Source organism: Fundulus heteroclitus, unplaced genomic scaffold (genome assembly GCF_011125445.2).
Source record: "Fundulus heteroclitus isolate FHET01 unplaced genomic scaffold, MU-UCD_Fhet_4.1 scaffold_49, whole genome shotgun sequence".
Lineage (NCBI taxonomy): Eukaryota > Metazoa > Chordata > Actinopteri > Cyprinodontiformes > Fundulidae > Fundulus > Fundulus heteroclitus.
This window is the reverse complement of record NW_023396912.1, coordinates 2,560,378-2,582,737: the sequence shown is the minus strand read 5'-3', so window position 1 is coordinate 2,582,737 and position 22,360 is coordinate 2,560,378. Positions and strand designations below refer to the sequence as shown.

General features: G+C 44.2%; 1 protein-coding gene across 1 annotated transcript in view; it reads left to right on the top strand.

Moving 5' to 3' along the window:
• Positions 1 to 22,360, top strand: part of LOC105923632 — an 869,484-nt gene that overhangs the window by 28,836 nt on the left and 818,288 nt on the right. The window contains exon 7 of the mRNA XM_036132247.1: positions 17,625 to 17,643. Coding sequence (XP_035988140.1) covers positions 17,625 to 17,643 — 19 coding nt within the window. The remainder of the gene's footprint in view (positions 1 to 17,624; positions 17,644 to 22,360) is intronic.

Below are 22,360 nucleotides of genomic sequence, written 5' to 3'. Positions count from 1 at the left end.
GGCAGGCAGGATGTTTGCTCCTGCTACCAGTGATGAGGTTAAGACAGCAAACGTAGCTCTGTATTTGCCCGGACATGTTCCCCGGGCGATGAGAGGTTCTCTGCTGAAGCAGGCAGTTGAGTCTAGCAGACCCTGGATCAAGCGTGGCTGGTCCAGGCACCTTCCCTCAGCTGCTGGCTTTTGTGTCGGTCAGGGCCGACCAGGCCCTCATGGTTTGGCCTTCTTTGTCTGCTCTGAGAGAGCTGCTGTTGAGCAGAAGAGGTCGGCAGAAGAGAGGAGCTGAAGAGAGAGAGTCTGTGTCTGTGAGAGGAAGGTTTTATAGCAGCAGAGAGAACCCCTGCTGGGAAGAAGGGCGGTCCAAGCCTTGAGGATCTCATGTTGCAGCCAGAGTGGAGTTCCTTTTTTAAACTGTTCCACTTTTCAGAATTCAATATGAGATCAATTATTCATCATGACGTTATTATAGCATAACAGGGTGGAGTCGGTGGATGTGGATTGGGGTGGTGAGGAGCGGACAGGGGGTCTGTAAGGAGGAAGAGTGTGGGGAGGAGGAGTGGGCGGATGTGGACCAGGCCTTGTAGGCAAGTCAGCAGCAGAGAGTTGTGGGGGGGTGGGCCGCAGTATCAAACCTATTAAAAAATAAGTTTAGTTCATTGGCCCGGTCCACGCGACTTTACAACCCCGTGCCAGTGGACTTCTGGAACCCTGTGATGGCTCTCATCTCACTCCACACCTCTCTCATGTCCTTGGTCTGGAGTTTATTTTCCAGCTTCCTCCTGTATTTGTCCTTAGCCTCCTTGATTTTACGCTTGAGTAATCCCTGCACCCTCCTCATCTCATCATGGTTGCCATCTCTGAATGCCCTCTTCTTCTCATTCAGAATGGCCTTTATGTCCTTGGTGATCCATGGTTTATTGTTGGCATAACAGGTGACAGTCCGAGCTGGGACATTGCAGTCCACACAGAAGTTGATGTAGTCAGTGATGCACTGTGTGAGCCCATCAATGTCCTCCCCGTGTAGCTCACATAATGCGGACCAGTCAGTCACCTCCACGCAGGCCTGCAGTGCCTCATAAGCCTCCTCCGACCACCTCCTCACAGTCCTTGTGGTCGTAGGCTTCCTCTTCACTAGAGGCACATAACATGGTTTGAGGTGAACCAGGTTGTGATCTGACCTGCCCAGAGGGTGGAGAGAAGAGGAGATGTATGCATCTTTAATGTTAGCATACATCAGGTCCAGTGTCCTCTCCACTCTGGTAGGGCAGCTCACATACTGTTTGAAGGTCGGCAGAACTTTCTTCAAGGTGACATGGTTAAAGTCTCCCGACATGATGATGAGGGCATTATACTTAGACTTAGACAACTTTATTTGTCATTTTGTATGCGAAGTGCAAACAGAACGAAATTTCGTTTGCATACAGCTTGAAAAATCACAGTAAATTACAGTAAATTACAGGATAAGGTGCAGCTGTGATTTATGTAAACAATTGAAATGTAAACAATGTAAACAATGCAGGGAAAATAGAGTGTGCGATCACAGTGTACAGGTGAGTATTATTAAAAACTGTTTAGTCTACAAATGTGGTACAGAGTCCATTTGTGGCTTCAGCAGTTCAGAGTCCATTTTTTGGCTTCAGCAGTTCAACAGAGCATATGTGCAAATGTGTAAATGTGCAGATATACGAATGTGATACAGTGTCCATTTTTGGCTTCAGCAGTTCAACGGTCTGATGGCATATGTGCAAATGTGAAATATGCGAATGTGGTACAGAGTCCATTTTGCATTTTGCGGCTTCAGCAGTTCAGAGTCCTTTTTGTGGCTTCAGCAGTTTCGGCAGTTCAACAGTCTGATGGCTACAGGGAAAAAGCTTTTGCAGATGATGGGTCTGTAGTTTGGAGATGGAGGAGTGTATGATGTTGCAGGCAGATGTTGGATTTGCAGACGGAGGTATGTACAGGACAACAGCTATAACATGTGGGATCTCTCTAGGTAGCATGTAAGGACAGAGTCCAACGGCCAGCATTTCAACGTCCGGACTGTAGAGCTGTTGTTTAATGGTGACGTGACCCGGGTAATATCATCTGCTGTTTACAAGAATGGCAAGCCCCCCTCCTTTCCGCTTACCGCTCATGGTGTCCCGGTCGGCACGGACGGTGTGAAAGCCATCCACGGAGACAATCTGGTCCGTAATGTCCTTGTGCAGCCATGTCTCTGTGAAACACATCAGACTGCACTCCCGGAACTCTGCTTGGCTCCGCGTTAGCGCCGTTAGCTCGTCCATCTTGTTGTTTAAAGAGCGAACATTACCCATAATAACAGAGGGGAGACACCGCTTGAATCTTCTCCTTTGAATAAGTCCATCTCGTCTCGACCCTCCTTTCATCCCCCTATGTTGCTTTCCTCCTCTGCAACCATGGCGTGTTTTCCTCCAGAGTTCGGGTGGCATTCCAGCCGGTCTGGCTACAAAGCCGGTCGGCATTAGCGCTCTGAGTTCTTCTCCAGTGTAAACAAAGTGAGCGTGTCCCGGTGAGTCCTTCATGATAAAAACCAGCACAAAGAAACACGAAAACTCTATGAGAACGACCTCGATAGAAAGGACAGTACTTCACAGAGTTACTGTGAAAAAACAAGAGCAATCAAAAAAAGAGAAAAGTAATAAAGTTAAAACAAAGTTAAAAGCAAACAGAGCATGTAACTGCTGCATGCTGCCTTATGCGCATGTGCACCTATACACACACATACGTTTCTGTGCAGCACTTGCATTCATCCTCTGTGTGCATAATCACACAGTTGCCACATTTGCACCTGTAAAATATAAATGATCCCAATTCATAATCACCCACCTAAAAATCTAAATTAGTAACGGTCAAATGGAGTTGTGCTCCGCCTCTCTGCCTGCTCGGACGCTTTTTTCTCTGCTCCCTGCTTGCTTGCATTTTCCTGCCTTTTACTTTTTATCTCCTTTTTATCTCTTTGCCAAAACCACGGAAAGTTGGATTTAGTTTTTTTAATTTTCTTTTTATTTCTTTTTGATTTTGATTTTGCAAAGATGCCTACCTTCACCACAGTGGATCTTGACACGCTTCTACAGAAGATCGCTGTTAAAGAACAGAAGATATGCCGACTTAAACTGAATTATGATGTAAATGGCGCGTATGGAAATGAAACAACCCTGCCTGCGACTCCAAACGGGGACCACCAGCCCAGCAACTCTCTGAACAAACAGATCCCTGAGGAAAATGAGAATCCCTGGACCACTCTGGGTGCAAGACCAAAGGATCAACGAACCCCACGCCTAGACAAAGAAAACTGGCCGAGACTACAGAGAGCTGTCCCAGGACAAGTGAAACAACAGCGGGCTGTTCCCACAACAAATGATAGGAGTAAACCTGCTGGAAATGCTGGAATTCCTTTACGAAACAGATTTGCTCCGCTCCAAAATGTGACCCAGGAGAATCATGACAACACTCAGAGGTACGTCAACGACTTTCGCTCTAATACATCAGAGAAAAGACATGCCATGGGGCCAAGGACCCTTATTTTATGCAGTGGGTCTGTATGTGGGATTAAACATTTCTGTAACAAGAAAAACACAGAGGTGTTAATTTATAACGACTCGAACTATGGCCTGGTGTCTGATTTATTAGACATCCTTCCAAGGATCTTGAAAGAACGCCCGACCTTGGAAAAACTCATAATACAAGCTGAAGCCCTGGGAGACGTCTCCCAGATTAGAAAATCAGAAGTATTGAAAGAGGATTACATTCGTCTGTTGAACTTAGTTCATGGCAAAAACTGTCAAGGTGCTTCTCAGCGGCCCTCTCCCGCCCGTTACTGATTCTGATGCTAAACAAATGGCTGGAAAAAACATGCAAACAAACAACTGTAACCTTCATAGACAACTTTAACATATTTTGGGAGAGGAGACATCTGTTCAACAGAGATGGTTTCTCTCTAAATAGGTCAGGTGCAAAACAACTGATTTGAAACATCTTCTATTCTGTGAACCATACGCCATCAGCTTTGTTCCAAAACAAAGTACATCCAGTGCCTAAACAAAAGATAAGCCTAGTGCAGCCTGAACAAGCCAAGATAAACATGGCCAGAAAGATGACACAAAAAGAGGCGTCGTCAGAGCTACAGAAGGATTCATCCCAGATCTCAGCAGGACAAAGAGAGGACCAAGAACCGCCATCGTCACGAACACCGATCCAGACTACACCCGCCTCGCCTTCCTCTCCACAAAGCCCAGAGGTTCCTTTTCTGGAATTTTCTCCCAACATGAACAAAGTCCTTAAGATTGGTCTACAGTTGACATCCTCTCCACATATTAATTCTGAAAACCGCAGTTCTGTGACTAGATTAGCATCTTCCAAAGGACGCAGAGGTCCAGATCCTCCTCCTCCACTACATATCACAGAACATGCCTGTCCTGAAGACCTTCGGATAACGTCCTTGTGATATACAGCAGGCCCTGGCTGTACGTTTATCAGTCAAGACCGCTTCCAGCATAAGCCTGGGCCTCCTGACGGAGAACATGGAATATCTGTTATGATACGTGGCAGAAATAAGAAAAGCAAAGGAAAACAGACAGGAATAATCAGTCGTACTTAAAAGTCATAAACTGTCAGATGCAACCTGCCACAGAGACATCATCAACCACCAAATCATATAAACTGGGTTTAATAAATATTAGATCTCTGTCAGGAAAATTCCTTTTAATTAATGACTTCATTATTGACAATAATCAATAAAATAATGTTTTTAACAGAAACATGGTTACATGAATTTAATGAAGCAGCCATTCTGCTGCAGTCAACACCTCCAAACTATAATTTTCATTGTGAGAGCAGACAGCAAAGGAAAGGTGGAGGAGTAGCAACATTTTTTAATGATTCACTAAAGTGTAAAAAGGAGTTTTTGGGAAAATTTGACTCTTTTGAACATTTGGCTCTCCAGGTAAAGGGCCCGATACGAACTATGTTTCTGAATGTTTACAGGCCTCCTAAGTCCATATCAAACTTTTTTAAGGATTTTAGTGACCTCTTGTCTGTGATATGTGTTGATTATGACTGTTTAATTATTGTTGGAGACTTCAACTTTCACGTTGCCACCCCTAAAGACAGAAGTGCAAAAGAACTGTTTGACACACTTAGAAACTTTGGTTTAACTCAACATGTTAAACAGCCAACACACAAACAGGGACATATTTTAGACTTGATCATCACTAAAGGTCTAAACATTTCACAGGTCAATGTAACTGATGTTGCCTTATCCGATCACTTCTCCGTTACCTTTGAATGTATAATTTCCAGTGACTCATTTAGCCAAAGTGACATCGTAAAAAATCGCACCTTTAAGGACAATGCCACAGAAAATTTTATTAAAGCTTACTCTGATACTTCAACCTTGGGCTGCAACTCAGTAGATGAGCTAGTAGATAACTTTCAGTCTAAAGTCTCAAGCATCATTGACTGCATTGCTCCAGTTAAAGTGAAGGTTTTTTTCCGGGAAGAAAAAATCTCCGTGGAGAAATGCTCCAGCAGTTAGAGGTGAAAAAAGGGAGTGGCGGAAAGCTGAACGCAGGTGGATAAAGAATAGACTCCAGGTTCACTATGACATCTATAAAGAGAGACTTTACAGATATAACCACAACTGAAAAATGCAAGGTAATCTTTTTTCTCTGAGATCATTAAGAAAAACATTAATAATGCTCGTGTCTTATTTTCCACAGTCGACAGGTTAACAAATCCTCCTGTGTCCGTGGCTTCTGAACTCCACTCCACCAGGGCCTGCAATGAATTTGCTAACTTCTTTACTGAGAAAATCCTAAAAATTAGAGGATCAGTTTGTACATCCACACCAACTCTAGAACCAAAGCCGTATTCAGCTGGGACTTATCCTGACAAAATGTCCCAATTCAGCCAAATAAACCACAAAAGCTTAGAGCAGATCATTCAGCAGCTAAGTTCCTCTTCATGCTGCCTTGATGTTCTACCCACAGTTTCCCTTAAGAAAGTTTTACCTGTCATAGCGTCTGAGTTGACTCAGATAATAAACACGTCCCTTCTGTCAGGTGTTTTCCCCCAGTCCCTAAAAACAGCAATTATCAAACCACTGCTGAAAAAAGACAATTTAGACAAACTTCTACTACAGGACCATCTCAAACCTCCCCTTTATCAGTAAGATTATTGAAAAAGCTGTGTTTCAACAATTAAACACCTTCTTAACTACGACCAGCCGCTTTGACGTTTTCCAGTCAGGTTTCCGCGCTCACCACAGTACAGAGACCGCCCTTATCAAGGTGTTTAATGACATCCATATAAATACAGACTGTGGAAGAACCACCGTGCTGGTTCTATTGGACCTCAGTGCAGCATTTGATACTGTCGATCACTCCATTCTGTTAAAGCGCCTGGAGAACTGGGTCGGCCTCTCTGGTACAGCTCTCCACTGGTTTAAATCCTACTTAAAGGACAGGGAATTTTTTTGTATCAGTAGGTAACTTTACATCCCAGACGACAAAAATCACATGTGGGGTTCCCCAAGGGTCCATCCTGGGTCCCCTCCTTTTCAATATCTACATGCTCCTCTAGCTCAGATCATAAAAAACAACAACATCAGCTACCATCACTATGCAGACGACACACAGCTCTACATCACCATGTCACCAGGTGACTATGGACCAGTTCAGGCACTGAGTAAATGCCTAGAAGAAATCAATACGTGGATGTGCCAAAATTTTCTTCAGTTGAATAAAAACAAAACAGAAGTAATAACATTTGGACCAATAGGGGAGAGATCAAAAGTTAGCACACAGCTTCAGCTGCTTCAGCTAAAAACTACTAATCAGGCCTGAAATCTGGGAGTAGTGATGGACTCAGACCTGAACCTCCAAAAGCACCTAAAGACAGTCACAAGGTTGGCTTTCTATCACCTGAAGAACATTTCTAGGATTAAAGGACTGATGTGTCAGCAGGATCTGGAAAAACTAATCCATGCATTTATTTTTAGTCAAATAGATTACTGCAACGGTGTTTTTACAGGTCTGCCTAAAAAGTGGATCAGACAGCTGCAGCTGATCCAGAACGCTGCTGCCCACGCCCTCACTAAGACTAAGAAAGTAGAGCACATAACCCCAGTTCTAAAGTCCTTACACTGCCTCCCTGTATCTCAGAGAATAGACTTTAAAATACTTCTGTTAGTCTATAAATCCCTAAATGGCTTAGCACCTACATACATTACAGACTTGTTATCAGTGTAATAACCCTCCAGACCACTCAGGTCTTCTGGCTCCATCCTACTCTGCATACCTAGAACCAGAACTAAACAAGGAGAAGCAGCATTTAGTTCCTATGCTCCACTTATCTGGAACAAACTTCCAGAAAATTGTAAAGGTGCGGAAAGCCTGAGTTCCTTTAAATCAAGATTAAAAACACATTTGCTTAGGATTGCCTTCAACTGTTCTAGTTAACTGAATCCCCACTTTTTTGTTCTATTTTCTATCTACATTTTATTCCTACTTGCTTTAATTCTGTTTTCATTTTAATTTGCTATATTTTAATCATGTAAAGCACTTTGCATTGTCCCTGTACTGAATTGTGCTATATAAATAAATTTGCCTTGCCTTGCCTTGCCTAATGTTAGTTTTTGTCTACTGTACCTACAGTATGAGGCTGCCTTAAAATTAAAATCAAAAACACGAAAGAAGCAGCTTAGCATTAGTTTCAATTTGAATTTGACATAAAAGCAATTCAATCGACATCACTCTCAGAGGGTTCACTACTCGCAATTCAAAAAAATCATAGATCTAAAAAATACCAGTCAGTATTTGTTAGTCGTTGGGAACGGTCGTCAACATCCTCTTCACCGGCAGATTCCGAGTCGGACAACAACGATGTCGGCCTACTATCAAATAAGAAACTATAACTATGTGGTTTTCTGTTTGAGTTAAAATTTGCAACTTTATGAGATCTTTTGCTTCTGCCATGTCAGGAGCAAGGAGAACACGTTTGTTTTGGGTAGGCAGACTGCTGCTATAAGAATCTGGCATCCCGTTGGTATTGAAAGGCAGACAACAATTATCCTGGATGTTATGTAGAGAAGACGCTTTGTGACATCTGTAACCTGGAACAGTGCTACTGAACTGCCTGATAACGTTTAAGATAAGATAAGGCAGGATAGACTTCATTGATCTCACACTGGAGAAATTCACTTGTCACATTGGCTCAATAATCAGAAGGTGCCAAAAGGAGGAAAAGGTGCATGGGGTATATAAAGTGTGTCCACATATATACTGTGGATTGAGAAAAAAAAAATAAACCAGAGTTTAAGATGAATTATGTACATTTAAGGTGACTTATATACATATGGATTTCACGTTGTACATTGAAGTGGTACCAGGTAAAGTACAGCAGTCAGGTAGTGAGATAGCTATACAGCTGAAGTCTCCTTTTGGAGTCCTTGGAGGGGGCACTCTCCAGTACCCCCTCCAAGGACTCCAAAAAGGGGTGGGTAATCCGAACTGCTGTTTGGCGCATAAGCACAAACAACAGTCAGAACTCGTCCCTCCACACGTATGCGGAGGGAGGCCACCCTTTTGTTCACCGGTTTAACCCCAACGTGCAGGTACCGAGATGAGGGGCAACAAGTATGCCCACCCCACCTCGGCGCCTCTCACCAGGGGCAACTCCAGAGTGGAAGAATGTCCAACCCCTCTCAAGGAGACTGGTTCCAGAGCCAGAGCCATGCGTCGAGGTGAGTCCGACTATCTCTAGTCGGAACCTCTCAACCTCGTGCACTAGCTCAAGCTTCTCCTCCACAAGAAAGGTGACATTCCACGTCCCAACAGCCAGCTTCTGCAGCCGAGGATCAGAACGTTAAAGGTCCCCGCCCTCTACTGCCACCCGTTGTACAATGCACCGACCCCTTTGGCCCCTCCCATAGGTGCTGAACCTATTGGAAGGGGGAACCATGTCTGCTCTTCGGGCTTTGCCCGGCCGAGCTCCATGGGTAAAAGCCCGGCCACCAGGTGCTCGCCAATGTGCCCCGCCCCCAGGCCTGGCTCCAGAGTGGGGCCTAAGTGACCCATGTCCAGGCGAGGTAACACGATGTCCATTTAAGCCTCCTTGGGAAGGTCTGTTCCGGGATTCTGGAAAGGAGGGTCGTCGGATAGTCGAATCTGAGATTCAGGAGGAGCAGTGTGGTTTTTGTCCTGGCCGTGGAATACTGGATCAGCTCTACACCCTCAGCAGGATCCTGGAGGGGGCATGAGAGTTTGCCCAACCAGTCTACATGTACTTTGTGGATCTGGAGAAGGCATTCGACCGTGTCCCCCGAGGGATCCTGTGGGGGGTACACGGGAGTATGGAATAAGGGCTGTCAGGACTCTGTATGACTGGTGTCAGAGTCTGGTCCGCATTGCCGGCAGTAAGTCGGACTCTGGTTTCCGGTGAGAGTTGGGCTCCGCCAAGGTTGCTCTTTGTCACCGATTCTGTTCATAACTTTTATGGACAGAATTTCTAGGCACAGCCAAAGTGTTGAGGGGATCCGTTTCGGTTGCCTAAGGATTGCGTCTCTGCAAATCGCAGAATACGTGGTCCTATATGCTTCATCAGGGTGTGATCTACAGCTCTCACTAGAGCGGTTCGCAGCCGAGTGCGAAGCGGCCGTGATGAGAATCAGTGGCTCCAAATCTGAGACTATGGTCTTGAACTGGAAAAGGGTAGAGTGCCTTCTCCGGGTTGGGGAGGATGTGCTGCCCCTAGTGGAGGAGTTCAAGTATCTTGGGGTCTTGTTCACAAATGAGGGGAAGATGGAGCGGGAGATCGACAGGTGGATTGGTGCGGCGTCTGCTGTGAAGCGGGCGCTGTACCGATCCGTTGTGGTGAAGAGAGAGCTGAGCCAAAAGGCGAAGCTCTCGACTTACCGGTCGATCTACGTTCCTACCCTCATCTATGGTCATGAGCTTTGGGTCGTGACCGAAAGGACGAGACCCCGGATACAAGCGGCTGAAAGGAGTTTTCTCCGTAGTGTGGCTGGGCTCTCCCTTAGAGATAGGGTGAGGAGCTCAGTCATCCGGGGAGGACTCAGAGTAGAGCCGCTGCTCCTCCACGTCCAGAGGAGCCAGTTGAGGTGGCTCGGGCATCTGGTTAGGATGCCTCCTGAACGCCTCCCTGGTGAGGTGTTCCGGGCATGTCCCACCGGGAGGAGGCCCAGGGGAAGACCAAGGACACGCTGGAGGGGCTATGTCTCTCTGCTGGCCTGGGAACGCCTTGGGATTCCCCCGGAGGTGATGGCCCAAGTGGCTGGGGAGAGGGACGTCTGGGCCTCCCTACTGAAGCTGCTACCCCCGCAACCCGACCCTGGATAAGCAGAAGAAGATAGATGGATGGATGGATGTTACTGATGAAGCTTGTTCCAGTGAAATAACGAAACAAAAGTAGTTACTCTAGTTGTAGTTTTTGACGAAATTACTTTAGATCAGAAATCCCCAAGAATATATTTAGATTATTTCTTATGAATAGAAACAATTACGTACTGTGATTTTATGTTGTCTGTATGTTTATTTAGCTTATTCCTTTGTTTTTTTCTTTTCATATATAATACATCCCTCTGTAATGTTTTCCTGTTCATGTACAGCACTTTAAATCTTTAAGACGAGGATTTTATATAAGAAATACGAGTCAGCCATTGCGGACGAAGCCTGCTATCATTTATTTTCAAATACAACTCTTATAATAAGAATAAATATAATTACTATGATAATATAGCGGAACCCTGAGTTGAGCCGGAATATAACAACAGTCAGTGTCAGAGTGCAGTCAGAGCTCTGATTACATTTGGAAACTTGCTCCCTGCTGCAACAAGAGCCACAGTTTAGGGGATTTTTATGATCTGAACAACATATGAATGAGGCAATCCATGGACCGGAGTTGGGATGTTAACAATGTTAAATACCCGGCCTGTCAGTCAGCTCCCTGTAAAAAAGCTCTGGTAGCAAAGACTGATGCAGAGTTAGAACCTTAAACAGCACCGGTGACCGCCAGCACAGTTCCTCCTGCTTTACTTCCTCTAAAATATTGGGTCCAGTTCACCAATGACTGCCCTGGGCATTCTGAACCGTCAAATAAGCTTCTCATCCTCATGTGCCAGCAGGTGAGCAGGATCTCTAAAAACACAGTTCCTCTGCATTCTTCCATCAGCGATGTCCTCCAGCAGCGCTTCCATCAATCCACAATTATTCACTACTTCATGCAGATATTTATGGACGTGTGATTTTCTCCACCTTAGGAATTATCACACCGGACTGGTTAGGAGTTGATCTGCTGAGCTGGACTCGTTTACTTTTTCATCGAGAATAAAGAGCCTCCTAGATGATTCAGATACATTATGCTCCTCAGTGGACAGATAGTTAGTTACATCAACAGGAACATTTGTCCTGAAACCAGCAGAACCTGAACATCACATCAATAGGCAGGGTTCCACTGAAACCTATTGGACACATACCGCATGGCTCCGCTCATTTTGGAATGAACAGTTCTTTTCAGGGCCAGCCCGGGTGAAGACCAGGGTCTAAGCAAAGTGATACCAGACTAGTTTTGAGTGAACACCCCTCTCTTTAGTGATTGGTAAAAACCTTCCAGAGAAACTGATGAGTGATGATAATAATATTTAGGACCAATATGAACAGGACAAGCTGCTCCTCCACGTCGAGAGGAGCCAGTTGAGGTGGCTCGGGCATCTGGTCAGGATGCCTCCTGGACGCCTCCCTGGAGAGGTGTTCCGGGCACGTCCCACCGGGAGGAGACCCAGGGGAAGACCCAGGACACGCTGGAGGGACTATGTCTCCCGGCTGGCCTGGGAACGCCTTGGGATTCCTCCTGAGGAGCTGGCCCAAGTGGCTGGGGAGAGGGACGTCTGGGCCTCCCTACTGAAGCTGCTACCCCCGCGACCCGACCCCGGATAAGCGGAAGACAACGGACGGACGGACGGATGAACAGGACCAATATGAACAGAGAGAATCAAACCAAGATATAATTTTATCATTTTCAAACCATGGACCACACATGAAGAAAAAAAAAGAAAAAGGACACTTCAGATTTCTATATCCAGATCTGCTGTATCAGATCAATGGATTTATCGAAGCTTCTCTCATTTCACACTGAAAGGTGTTAAGTTTTGTCTCTGAAGTGTCCATTCCCTTCTTGTGGTAGAAGGCAGCTGATAGAGTTATTAAAGATAACCCCTTTTATCCTAGAATGAAAACCACAAAACACAAGTTTAGACTGTTCTATAGAAGAGGACAGAGGATAAACCCAAACGGAGAACTTTTACTCCCTGACAGTTTGGGATCGTCTGCGTCTGGCCATCATTGTCCTTTTGCCTTTATTGTCACACATCAAAGAGGGGGTCAGGAGGATTCAGGAATTTACAACATGGGGGTTGAAAACAAACAAGGGAGCAATCTTTGTTGCGGATGGTGATCAGTCACCAGTTTCATGCACAGCTGGATAAGGCAAGGCATTCCTTATCTGGTAGGATCATTTGTTCTCCCTGTCTAAGGTTAAAAACAACAGAACCTTCCTGAAAGAAAACTCTTAAAACAAACCAAAATGCCTGTAACTTGATAAAAATAAAATGATTACATTCATATTTCTCCAACATGTCCCTCCTGTTAATCATTTTATTTACAATTTAAAGCTTAACTTAACCTACTTCAAGTATTCTTTTCTTGCATTCTGCATTTTCAATGAGACTGTCATTTTGTTAAGCATTTAACAAGGGAAAAGTTAAACTACAGGTTGTATTTCTTCAAGAGGGATTTGTGAAAGCATTTGATATTGGAATATTACATTTCCCATAGTTTTAGCAATCATAGACTTTAGGCATGGGATTACACAAACAATAAAAACACAAAAAATAATAAGAACAATATTAATGGGTGTCATTATTTTCAGCAAGAGATGCCACCACAATCTGTTTGTTTTGTCCTTTATTAATGTCCATCATCTGTTCACCAGGGTTTTTATTCTGTAGTCCAATGTCTCAATCATCAGCATAGATTTACCAACTCCAAACCACAGGAAAAGTGAAAGTCCTATTTTATTCGCTGTGCTTCAGTGTTTATGTTCAGAGGGAACGTTAGAACCCCATATGGGATCATGGGGTTAGAAACCTGAGCTGGAGCTGAGTTCTCTTCTCCTCCTATTAGCGGAGTGATGGTCCTTAACAGCCTGAGCTGAGATGATGATAGTAGTGTGGTCAGAAACAAACACAGGAGCACATGTACCTGACCAGCTGAGGGGCAGTGATGGGTAAATGTTGTTTCCACCACACAGGAACCATCCTCCTTCTGTAGGTATAGATGCTATGTGGTTAACGTGGAGTTTGGAAACAGATCAGTGAGGTTAGCCTGGCACCCCTGTACCAGGTCCAGTTTCTTGCCGCCAGGCTTGACGGGTGACTGTATGCACACAGGATGTTTATCACCGCAATCCACCTGGGCCGTCAGGCTTCCTACGTAGTTTCTGACTTTCTTGGCGAAAGGGAAGTTCCGGGTGGTGTTGTTGCAGGTGGAAAATAACTTCACATCACAGTATGATCCGTTCAATGAGCGTATGTACGCCGTGCAATTGTTTTTTTTTATGTAGCCAGGTGCAAACACAGGTACGAGGACAGTCCTCAGGAAATACGTTCCGTCTCCTGCCGGCATGCTCTTAGCATACAGGGTGGGCTGCCTGGTGGATTTGGGCATCACTGAGCATACATAGCAGTTACTCATGTTCTTCTCCTCAGCCAACATCGTCACATACATCTGCCACAGGTTCTCTGGGTGATGGTCTGGGAGATTTCCCAGCCAAATCTTCATGGCAGCGGAGTGGATGAACCTCTTTCCTCTCTCACTCAGCGGATCTGGACTCAAACAGATAATGCACGCAACAGCCCATGGACCGCGGAACGCATTTCAAATTGGTCGGGCCCATCAGTCCGGCGCGCATGCGCGAAAAACCCAGATGAAAGTGAACTACCCATTTATTTAACTTTTTTTTCTGACGTTCCAGCACACATGCCCCGTATTTATTTCCACTTACAATCATTATATTACAGCTAACACAATATTTACAGAATAAAAATACTTTAAAAAGAAAAGTCAAACTCACCCCTGCTCTAAATATTCCCGAAAAATTGTCTCCGTCTGTCATTATGCTGGATGAAGTCCTATCCTCAAAGCATCCACTGTGGTCAAAAGATCCCTGTGTGTGTGGGCGCACATCAAGCTATTTAGTCTTTTCTGGGTCATTGTTGATCTCAGATAGGTCTTGATACGATGGAGGGACGAGAAACACCTCTCAGCACTTGCAGTGGACACAGCCTTAAAGCTAACTAAGCTAACGAAGCAAACAAAATAGCGGTCATTTTGTTTACATCACATGACACAATCAGCCAATAGGGTAGTTCACCCGTGACGTCATCGCTACGTCCAGGTCCGGCGTGTAGACACAAACAGTACTGTTCTCGTCTACTACATGACAAAACGGGTGATTTAGAGCGTACTTTTAGTTCGTTTATTTTTGGAATCTAAGCAATGCCTACGACTTGTTGTGCTCCCGGTTGCAGAGAGAGGCATTCCAAATCGTTGGATGTACGTTTCTGTCGTTTACCGAAGGAGGAAGGACGAAGAAAGAAATGGATAATTTCAATGAAAAGAGCGCAGGCAGACACTCCCAATGGACTGGGGGAGCATCATACTAAGACAGAATTTGCAGTCTACACTTGATCTCCGGTAAATACAACTTAATTCTGCTCTAGTCATTGTTCTACTTAAATAGCGGCGGAGGGCAGGTGGCGATCGCTACATAGGCCGGAGAAGCGGTAGCAGCAGCAGCAGCAGCAGCAGCCGCTTCTGAGGCTGTCTGGAGCAGTTTCTCTGTTTGCGTCCGCCATTGTGTTCGCCTTTTGCCTACCAGTCGCGCATGCGCGAAAAACCCGGATGAAAACAATAGCAGTGAACTACCCTATACATTTTTAGATGGGATGATTTATCGCTTTCTCATTGGAGAATGATGCTGCTGCCATAGACTATTGTGCATTTGAAAAAATAGCTATTGAATAATTTAATTGTATTTATATATATTATTTTACATGTTTGATCATCAAAAGTAGGTAGGGCCGCGGCCCTACCGGCCCTACCGGTTCCGAGGTCCTTGCAACAGCCACAACACAAAGGAAGCCCCATCTCCATGGGAACCCCATTTTTGCTAGGTTAGCAGAGATGTTAATTTTACCCAGGACTCTAAAGAACAGGGATCAGTTGGTTTCTTCACCGACGTTGAGACGAGTGGCCCTAAAAAAACAAAACCCCTTTGTAATCGGACTTCCCCATTGTTCCAACCTTAGGTACTTAACACTCTCTGTAACTTAAAGTGGCTGAGGTGAATCCAGGAAGGTCTTTCAGCGATCTTCACAGCTGTTGGCGTGGTCAGGAGCTCTTGGAATGGTCCTTCCCACCTTTGGCTTGTCCAATCCTTCCTTCTGATGACTTTGATGAACACCCAGTCTCCTGGTCTTAACTGTTTGTGGATCCTGTGGAGACAAAGGCTCTCCTGGCAGTAAATTTGCATTGGACACTTCTTTAAACTGCATCATTTGTCTCTTCCATACACTTTGTGAATGATGAGCACAGTGATTTTTTAAGGTTATTTGTAACCTGCTTGCCATTTGCTAAATCACCTGATTCAGAAAATGTGGACCATTTTCACTGTAAATTTTCTGTGGGATGCCAAACCTTTGCATATTGCCTTAGTTACTGTCAATGCATGCATCTGCGTGCTTTGCTGGAACAATTTCAACCCATTTTGAAAATGTATCAATCGTTACCAGACAGTATTTGTAAGGGCCACTTTGTGTCAGTTCAATAAAATCCACATGCATTACTTCAAAAGGTTCCTTTAGTTCTGGAACCCTATGCTGTTCTGATCTAAAATTACCCTGAGGGTATTTTTTTAACACAAATCGTACAGGCTTTACCAAAAAAAAAATTTTTGTATTAATTAAATCCTATGAATTAAATCCATATGGTGCTGTATTATAGTTATCCCTCCCTTTTTGAGACATGGCAATTGCCCATGGCTCAAATAAGCTGCTGCTTGGACTAAGCTTTTAGGGAGAACTGCTTTGTTACAAACTATAGAATCCTTCTGATTCATTGTTGCTAAATTTTTTTACCCACATTTGTTTTTCTACAGTTGGCGCTGTTTGTCTAATTAACAACACTTCTAGAACAATGATTTGCTCAGTTTTTTGCTCTAGGCAAATATCAGAAAGACCAAATTGTAATACATTTACTACATGGGGGTTTAGTGGTTGAATGAAACCAGACCACTTCAGCTGAACTTCCTACAGTCATGGTAGTTGCTCAAACTGCTTGCAGACATGGGGGTAGCGCTGCAGCTACAGGTTTGAGCTTATCACCACAGGGCTGTAAACAACACAGAAGTCGTAAAACTAGAGCTAAGACAGTTGCTGAGATAAGCTTTGCTTTTAGCTCTGTGAATTGCTGCTCTGCTTCTGAGGTCCACTGGATTGTCTCTGACATGGCCATCGGTGTGTCATATTTCTCTAACAGCAGCAGCTGTCTTTCCCAGCTGGCTGCCCGTCTTTCTATATAAAGCACCTGGGGGGAACAGTGAGGTGCTTTAACTGAGGTTGGCTGCTGAACGGAGCTTAAACACGGCCAAGCCTCACCCTCCCTCTGCTAATGGAGTATCCTCCTGTCTGGTAGTAAACACGCAATCAAACCGTAAAATATCATTGCGGTGAAAAATATTTTTTATTAATTTATGTTCTCTTTGCTCACTTCTGCCGTGGTTGGGGTCAAAAACTTATAAAGCAATGAATAGTGACTGAATCCCCAGGGTGAGGCCTCCTTTAAGAGGCTTGGTAGAACTGACACATGCTCAGTCCGGGAAAGCGGACAGGCACTGCTCCCCTGCTTCAGCCGGGGATTAAGCTGAAAAATCAAACCAAAATAAATATATGAATTGTGGCTAAAATATTTTTGATTAACGTCTTCTCCTCCCCTCGCAATAGCGGAAGTAAAAGATTTCAGATTTTAACTAAGCCGGAGAGTGCAGTTGTCTCCTCTGGCATTTGTGGCCGCTATTCGGTGCTTGGACCCTGCCTCTCTGCTTCTGTCTGTCTCTCAACATTCAGTTAAGCAGACAGAGTGGAACTGTGCCTTAAGTCTGAGAATATAAATAATTTCACTGTGGTTAAAATAATTTTTTACTTTTTTGACTGAGGCACAATATCTCCTATAAAGGTTTAATTATTAACTTTCACTGAAAATACCCTGAAGAAGTAGTATGTTAAATCAACATGTTAAAGCTGCAGCTTTCTGCTAGGTCTCATGTCCACATTGTGGACGTTCTGTCCAATAATCTGTTCTGCTGCTGATTGGACCCTCAGCAAAGACAACACTGTCTCTGTTCAGTGGAGACATGGGACCCATTTCAGACTGGAACCAGTCCAACATGTTGGACTTTCATCCAGTCAAAGAAAATGTCCTCAGAGCTGCTGCTGCTGTCTGTCCAACTCATCTTGTCCTTTGTTGTTCTCTCAGTCCCACAGGTGGAGGTGGATTCAGAGGTGGAGTCTGTCCTGCTGCCCTGCAGAGCCACAGTTACCCTGCCTGAAGATGCTAGAGTGGAGTGGAGGGACAGAGGTGGCAGGAAGGTCCATGTGTATGAGAACGGCTCTGATCAGCCTGAAGAACAGAACCAGGACTACAGAAACAGAACCAAGATGAATGAAGACCCGCTGAGAACTGGAGACCTCAGTCTGACTCTGGAACACCTCACAGATGGAGACACTAACATCTACACCTGCATCGCCTCCAGAGGGAAGAAAAACATCCTGATGAAGAAACAAGTTCAGCTCAAGGTCAAAGGTCAGTGGTTTTAATTTCAAGGTCAAAGGTCAGGGGTTTAACTGTCTGAGTCAAAGGTCAGTGGTTTACCTCTCTGGATCAAAGGTCAGGGATTTAAATGTGATGTATTTCTCCATTCAGCTGATCAGGTGTGATCAATACTGATCAGAAGCTCCTTAGAAGCTGAAAGTGAAATGTGTGAGTTTCAGCTTCAGAGTCCCAGTAAATGTGATGTGATGATTCAGCATTTTTCCTGCTTTCATTGAACATAATACATTACAGGCTTTCCTCTACATGTAATTGACAGTAGCGCACCGGCATGGCAAAAGGAAAAAAGCCACACTACTCAGAATTATCTATTTGTCTGTCTATATATATACTGCTCAAAAAAATAAAGGGAACACTTAAACAACACAATGTAACTCCAAGTCAGTCACATTGACTGTCCACTTAAAAAGCAACACTGATTGACAATTTCACATCTTGTGCAAATGGAATAGACAACAGGTTTAGGCAATTAGCAAGACACCCCTGTTATGCCATTTTGTACTGTTCCAAGTTATTTAATGTTTAATAAATAACTCCGTGAGGTATTGTCTGGTGAATATGAGCCCAAACAGCTGATACTAGGACAATAGTAAAAAAGTAATTCAAGCACTAGTGTTCTTTTAACATCATACTCTGCACACGTAGAATAAAGGAGTGACAACTTCTCTTCCAGTTCAAGAAATGATTAACAGAAATAAAATGAACATCACAGAGAACATCATGATTAGGTTTATTAATTTGCAGTTATGAGCTTATTTATGCCGGAAAAGTGTTATCTAACCAGTTGTTGACTGGTTAAACTTGTCCAGCAAATATTTATAACTTTAACCATCACAATCAACATGTCAGCATTTTGAGGTAACAACACTGAAAGAACACTGGCTAAATAGCTCTGAGGTAGCAAAGCTGGTGTACCGAAACAGACCTGAAACCACGATGGGGAACGATTCTGGCAAAACTATTCGCTAGCTATGTTCACACACAGTTAGCTTCTAACTCATTCTAGTCCGGCTTCAAGGTAGCACTAGGCTAATGGTAGCAAAGCTAGTGCGACTTCACAACAGCCTACAGCTAACAGGGCGACTGTGGCTTGATGTGTTGAGTAGTCGTCTGGCAATCAGAAGGTGTGGGTTCGATTCCAGCTTCCCCTTGCCACATGTCAATGTGCCCCTGGGCAAGGCACTTAACTCCAAATTGCCTACCGGGCTGCGTCTCAGTGTATGGGGAGTGTCGGCCTAGTGGTTAGAGCAGTGCGCTTGCACTCAGAGAAGGATGCAAGTACCCGGTTCGATCCCCACGCATGCACTCTGGCTCCCTGAGCAAGACCCTTAACCCCAGATTGCTCCCCGGGCGCCGCACATGGCAGCCCACTGCTCCCCTAGGGGATGGGTTAAAAGCAGAGAACATATTTTGTTGTAATGTATGTTTCAATGACAATAAAGATGATATTACTATTACTATTACTGTTTGGGCTACTCGGTGTCCCACCCAAGATGGTGACTATGATGACATATGACCTCCGACCTTTCGTGTTGTGCGTAAGATGGCGGTTACGAGGTCACAGGTAACTCACTAGCCTAGCGTGAAGGCAGGCTTTGAATGAAGAGCGGTAAACAGTTGAGACAAAGACAACTCTGAGACACTTTGACAAAATGCGGGAAACCCGAAAGTGGGAAAAGAGACAGAGATGGAAAAGAAATCTAATTTCAGGCAATCGGAACAGCCAGTTTTGTTATGAACAGAACAGTTGGACCCAGAATCCGAACCAGACAAGCAGGACGTATGTTCTAAGAAGTTTTATGTCTGGGAAGGTTGTGAGTAGGAAACCGGATGACAGGCTGGTTGTGATATGTACAGGACAAGACCAAGCTCGTGGTCGAAGACAATTCTAAGTGAAAAACCGGGTGAACAGACTAGCAGGATAGTCAACCGACGGTGCGGTTGCTTCATATTAACCCAATAGGAGAAAAACACAGTTAACAGCCCATCACCTAAATCAAAGTCACAGCATGTAAACATTCAGTTGAACAACTCCTTATGGAATAAAGGAAAAAAAAAACATTGACATTAAACCTTTTTCTAAATAAATTTATTTCTGCCCAGGCAAAGATCTGTTTGCCTGGGCAGAAATAAAGAGTTTTCTCCTTTGTCACTTGGAGGGAGAGATAAGTCGGGTAATAACGCTCGTTACTGTGTTTCGCCTTCTCCGGTGGCGGGGGGATGCACCGTTTTCCTAACCTGACTTCCGCCAGATGTGTGTCGCTCCGCCTAGCTTCACTCACATACATCTGGGCCATCGCCCATAGAAAGTGATTTCTCCAACCAATTTTATTGTCCAGCCAATCAGGACGCAGGGCTGGAGTTTCATAGATGTTACTTCATAGACATAGTGGAGAAGCGACCGTGACGTGAGACTGTTTTGATAGCAATGACGGCTTGTCGAGGAAGCAAGCGTTAACATTGATGCTGCTATTTCTTCCGTGTTGTCCAATCTACCTAATATTGTTTCATTAAAAGAACATCAGAGAACGGCTCTGAAGGCTTTTGTTGGTGGAAACCATGTTTTCGCCCTTCTCCCGACCGGATTTGGCAAGTTTTGTTTTCCAGGGCGCGTCCGCTGCGGACCATGTTAGAAGGCCTTTAGTCCTCAATCGACTCCGACCCGCGGCGCTTTGCCGCCTGTCTTCCCCCCTCTTCCTGTCAGCTCACTGTCAATAAAACGCGTGCCACTAGAGCCGCAAACACATAAAAAAAAAAGTTGTTTTTTTCCTGTGTCGCTCTCATCAGCGTCACGGGTTAGCTTCGGTGTGAGTGGTTGAAATAGCACGTCGATAAAGATGACAGAGTCCTAGACTGTCTAGGACTGTGTCCTAGACTGTGTTGCATGCTGGGAGCTGTAGTCTGATCAGCCATTTCAAGGGACAACACCAGCAAAAGAACCAAATTATGGCTTGGTTAAGGTTGGCTTCATATAGCAACTATGAAGCCTCCTGTGGCTTATGAAAAAACAACAACAACATAAAACTGTGAATGTTGGGAGTTCAGGCTGTGGAGTCCCATTTACAAAGCTCTGTTATCACTTTTAATTGCCTGTTTTATCACTGTAAAAGGTCTAAGATAGATGACAGCTATGAGCCCGTCCTGCTGCTCTGGTCCCAGTACAAGCAGAGGTTCTGCCTTGGCGGGACAATAGTTCTGCAGCTCCAACATTAAGAGCTGAGGTTGTCTGGATTCTTCACACAGTGACCAAACAGCACTTGTGCTGTGATTGTGACACGCCAAGTCATTTAAGATAAAACTGTTCATATAACTCGCTTTAGACTAGCAGACCAGGCGGTTGCGGGTAGGGTGCGAGGACCTGTGTGAACTTGAAACATGAGACCCTGCTCTTTACTTTGGATGCACATCCCACATGACCTGAATCTATCTCTAGATAGACTAAAAATAGAACATGGATGGATGGGATATTAAGCTTTAAAAGAGTTTATTAAAATTGCTCTAAGTTTATAAAAAAACAAACAAAAAAAAATGCTGCTAGCTTTCAAAGATCAACACTTTTTAAAAGCTTATTAGAAACACTTTATTAAACTTTTGCGCAAAGTTAAATATTGTTTAAGGGTTTCTGAAACATTAAAAACAAGTCCATAGTTCGGCAGGAGGCTTTTTCAGGTGTGTGTTTCTTGTGCGACTCTCTTCTAGTGTTGCATGTGAAATTCAAAAATAACTTTGGTTAACACAAAAAGCTCTCAGAGAATCCCCTTTCTCTGGTCTCACCCATTTAGAAACTCCTCCCCAGTCTTATTAGCAGCATTTTCTTTACTTCGACGTAGTTGTGTTTGCATTTTATTTTACAAGCGTCCTGGCGTGCAGCTGCTCATGAGGGATAACACTTCTATTGACTGACTGCTGACACTCTCATTGACAAGGACTGCAGCTCTGCATTCTTCATGTCAGAAAACCGCCTGTCCAATAAGTTTTTGACTCTTTCGAATCTGACACAGTCGAATGCGTATAATTGATTTGGTAATGTTCATTTCTAGATCCAAACAAGTTTATATATTGAGAAATCAATGTTAAATTGAAAAATGTTGTGACTTTATTAATAAACTAACATCTATCACGTAAACACGCAGCAGTGCTGAGAATAAGTACTGGTATCAATTTCCAGGTACCAGGTATTGCCGATAGGGCTATTGTGTCATTAATCAGAAATAGAGGACCCAGAATTCAGCCAGACAAGCAGAGGTTGAAATAAAAAAGGTGATTTATTAACAGAGCAGAAAACAGACAGAAAACCAAAAAAGGGCACCAAGCCAAAAAGCAAGGAGGCAGTGTCCAAAAAAACTCTAACAGTCCACAGCCAACAACCTAAAATAAACTGG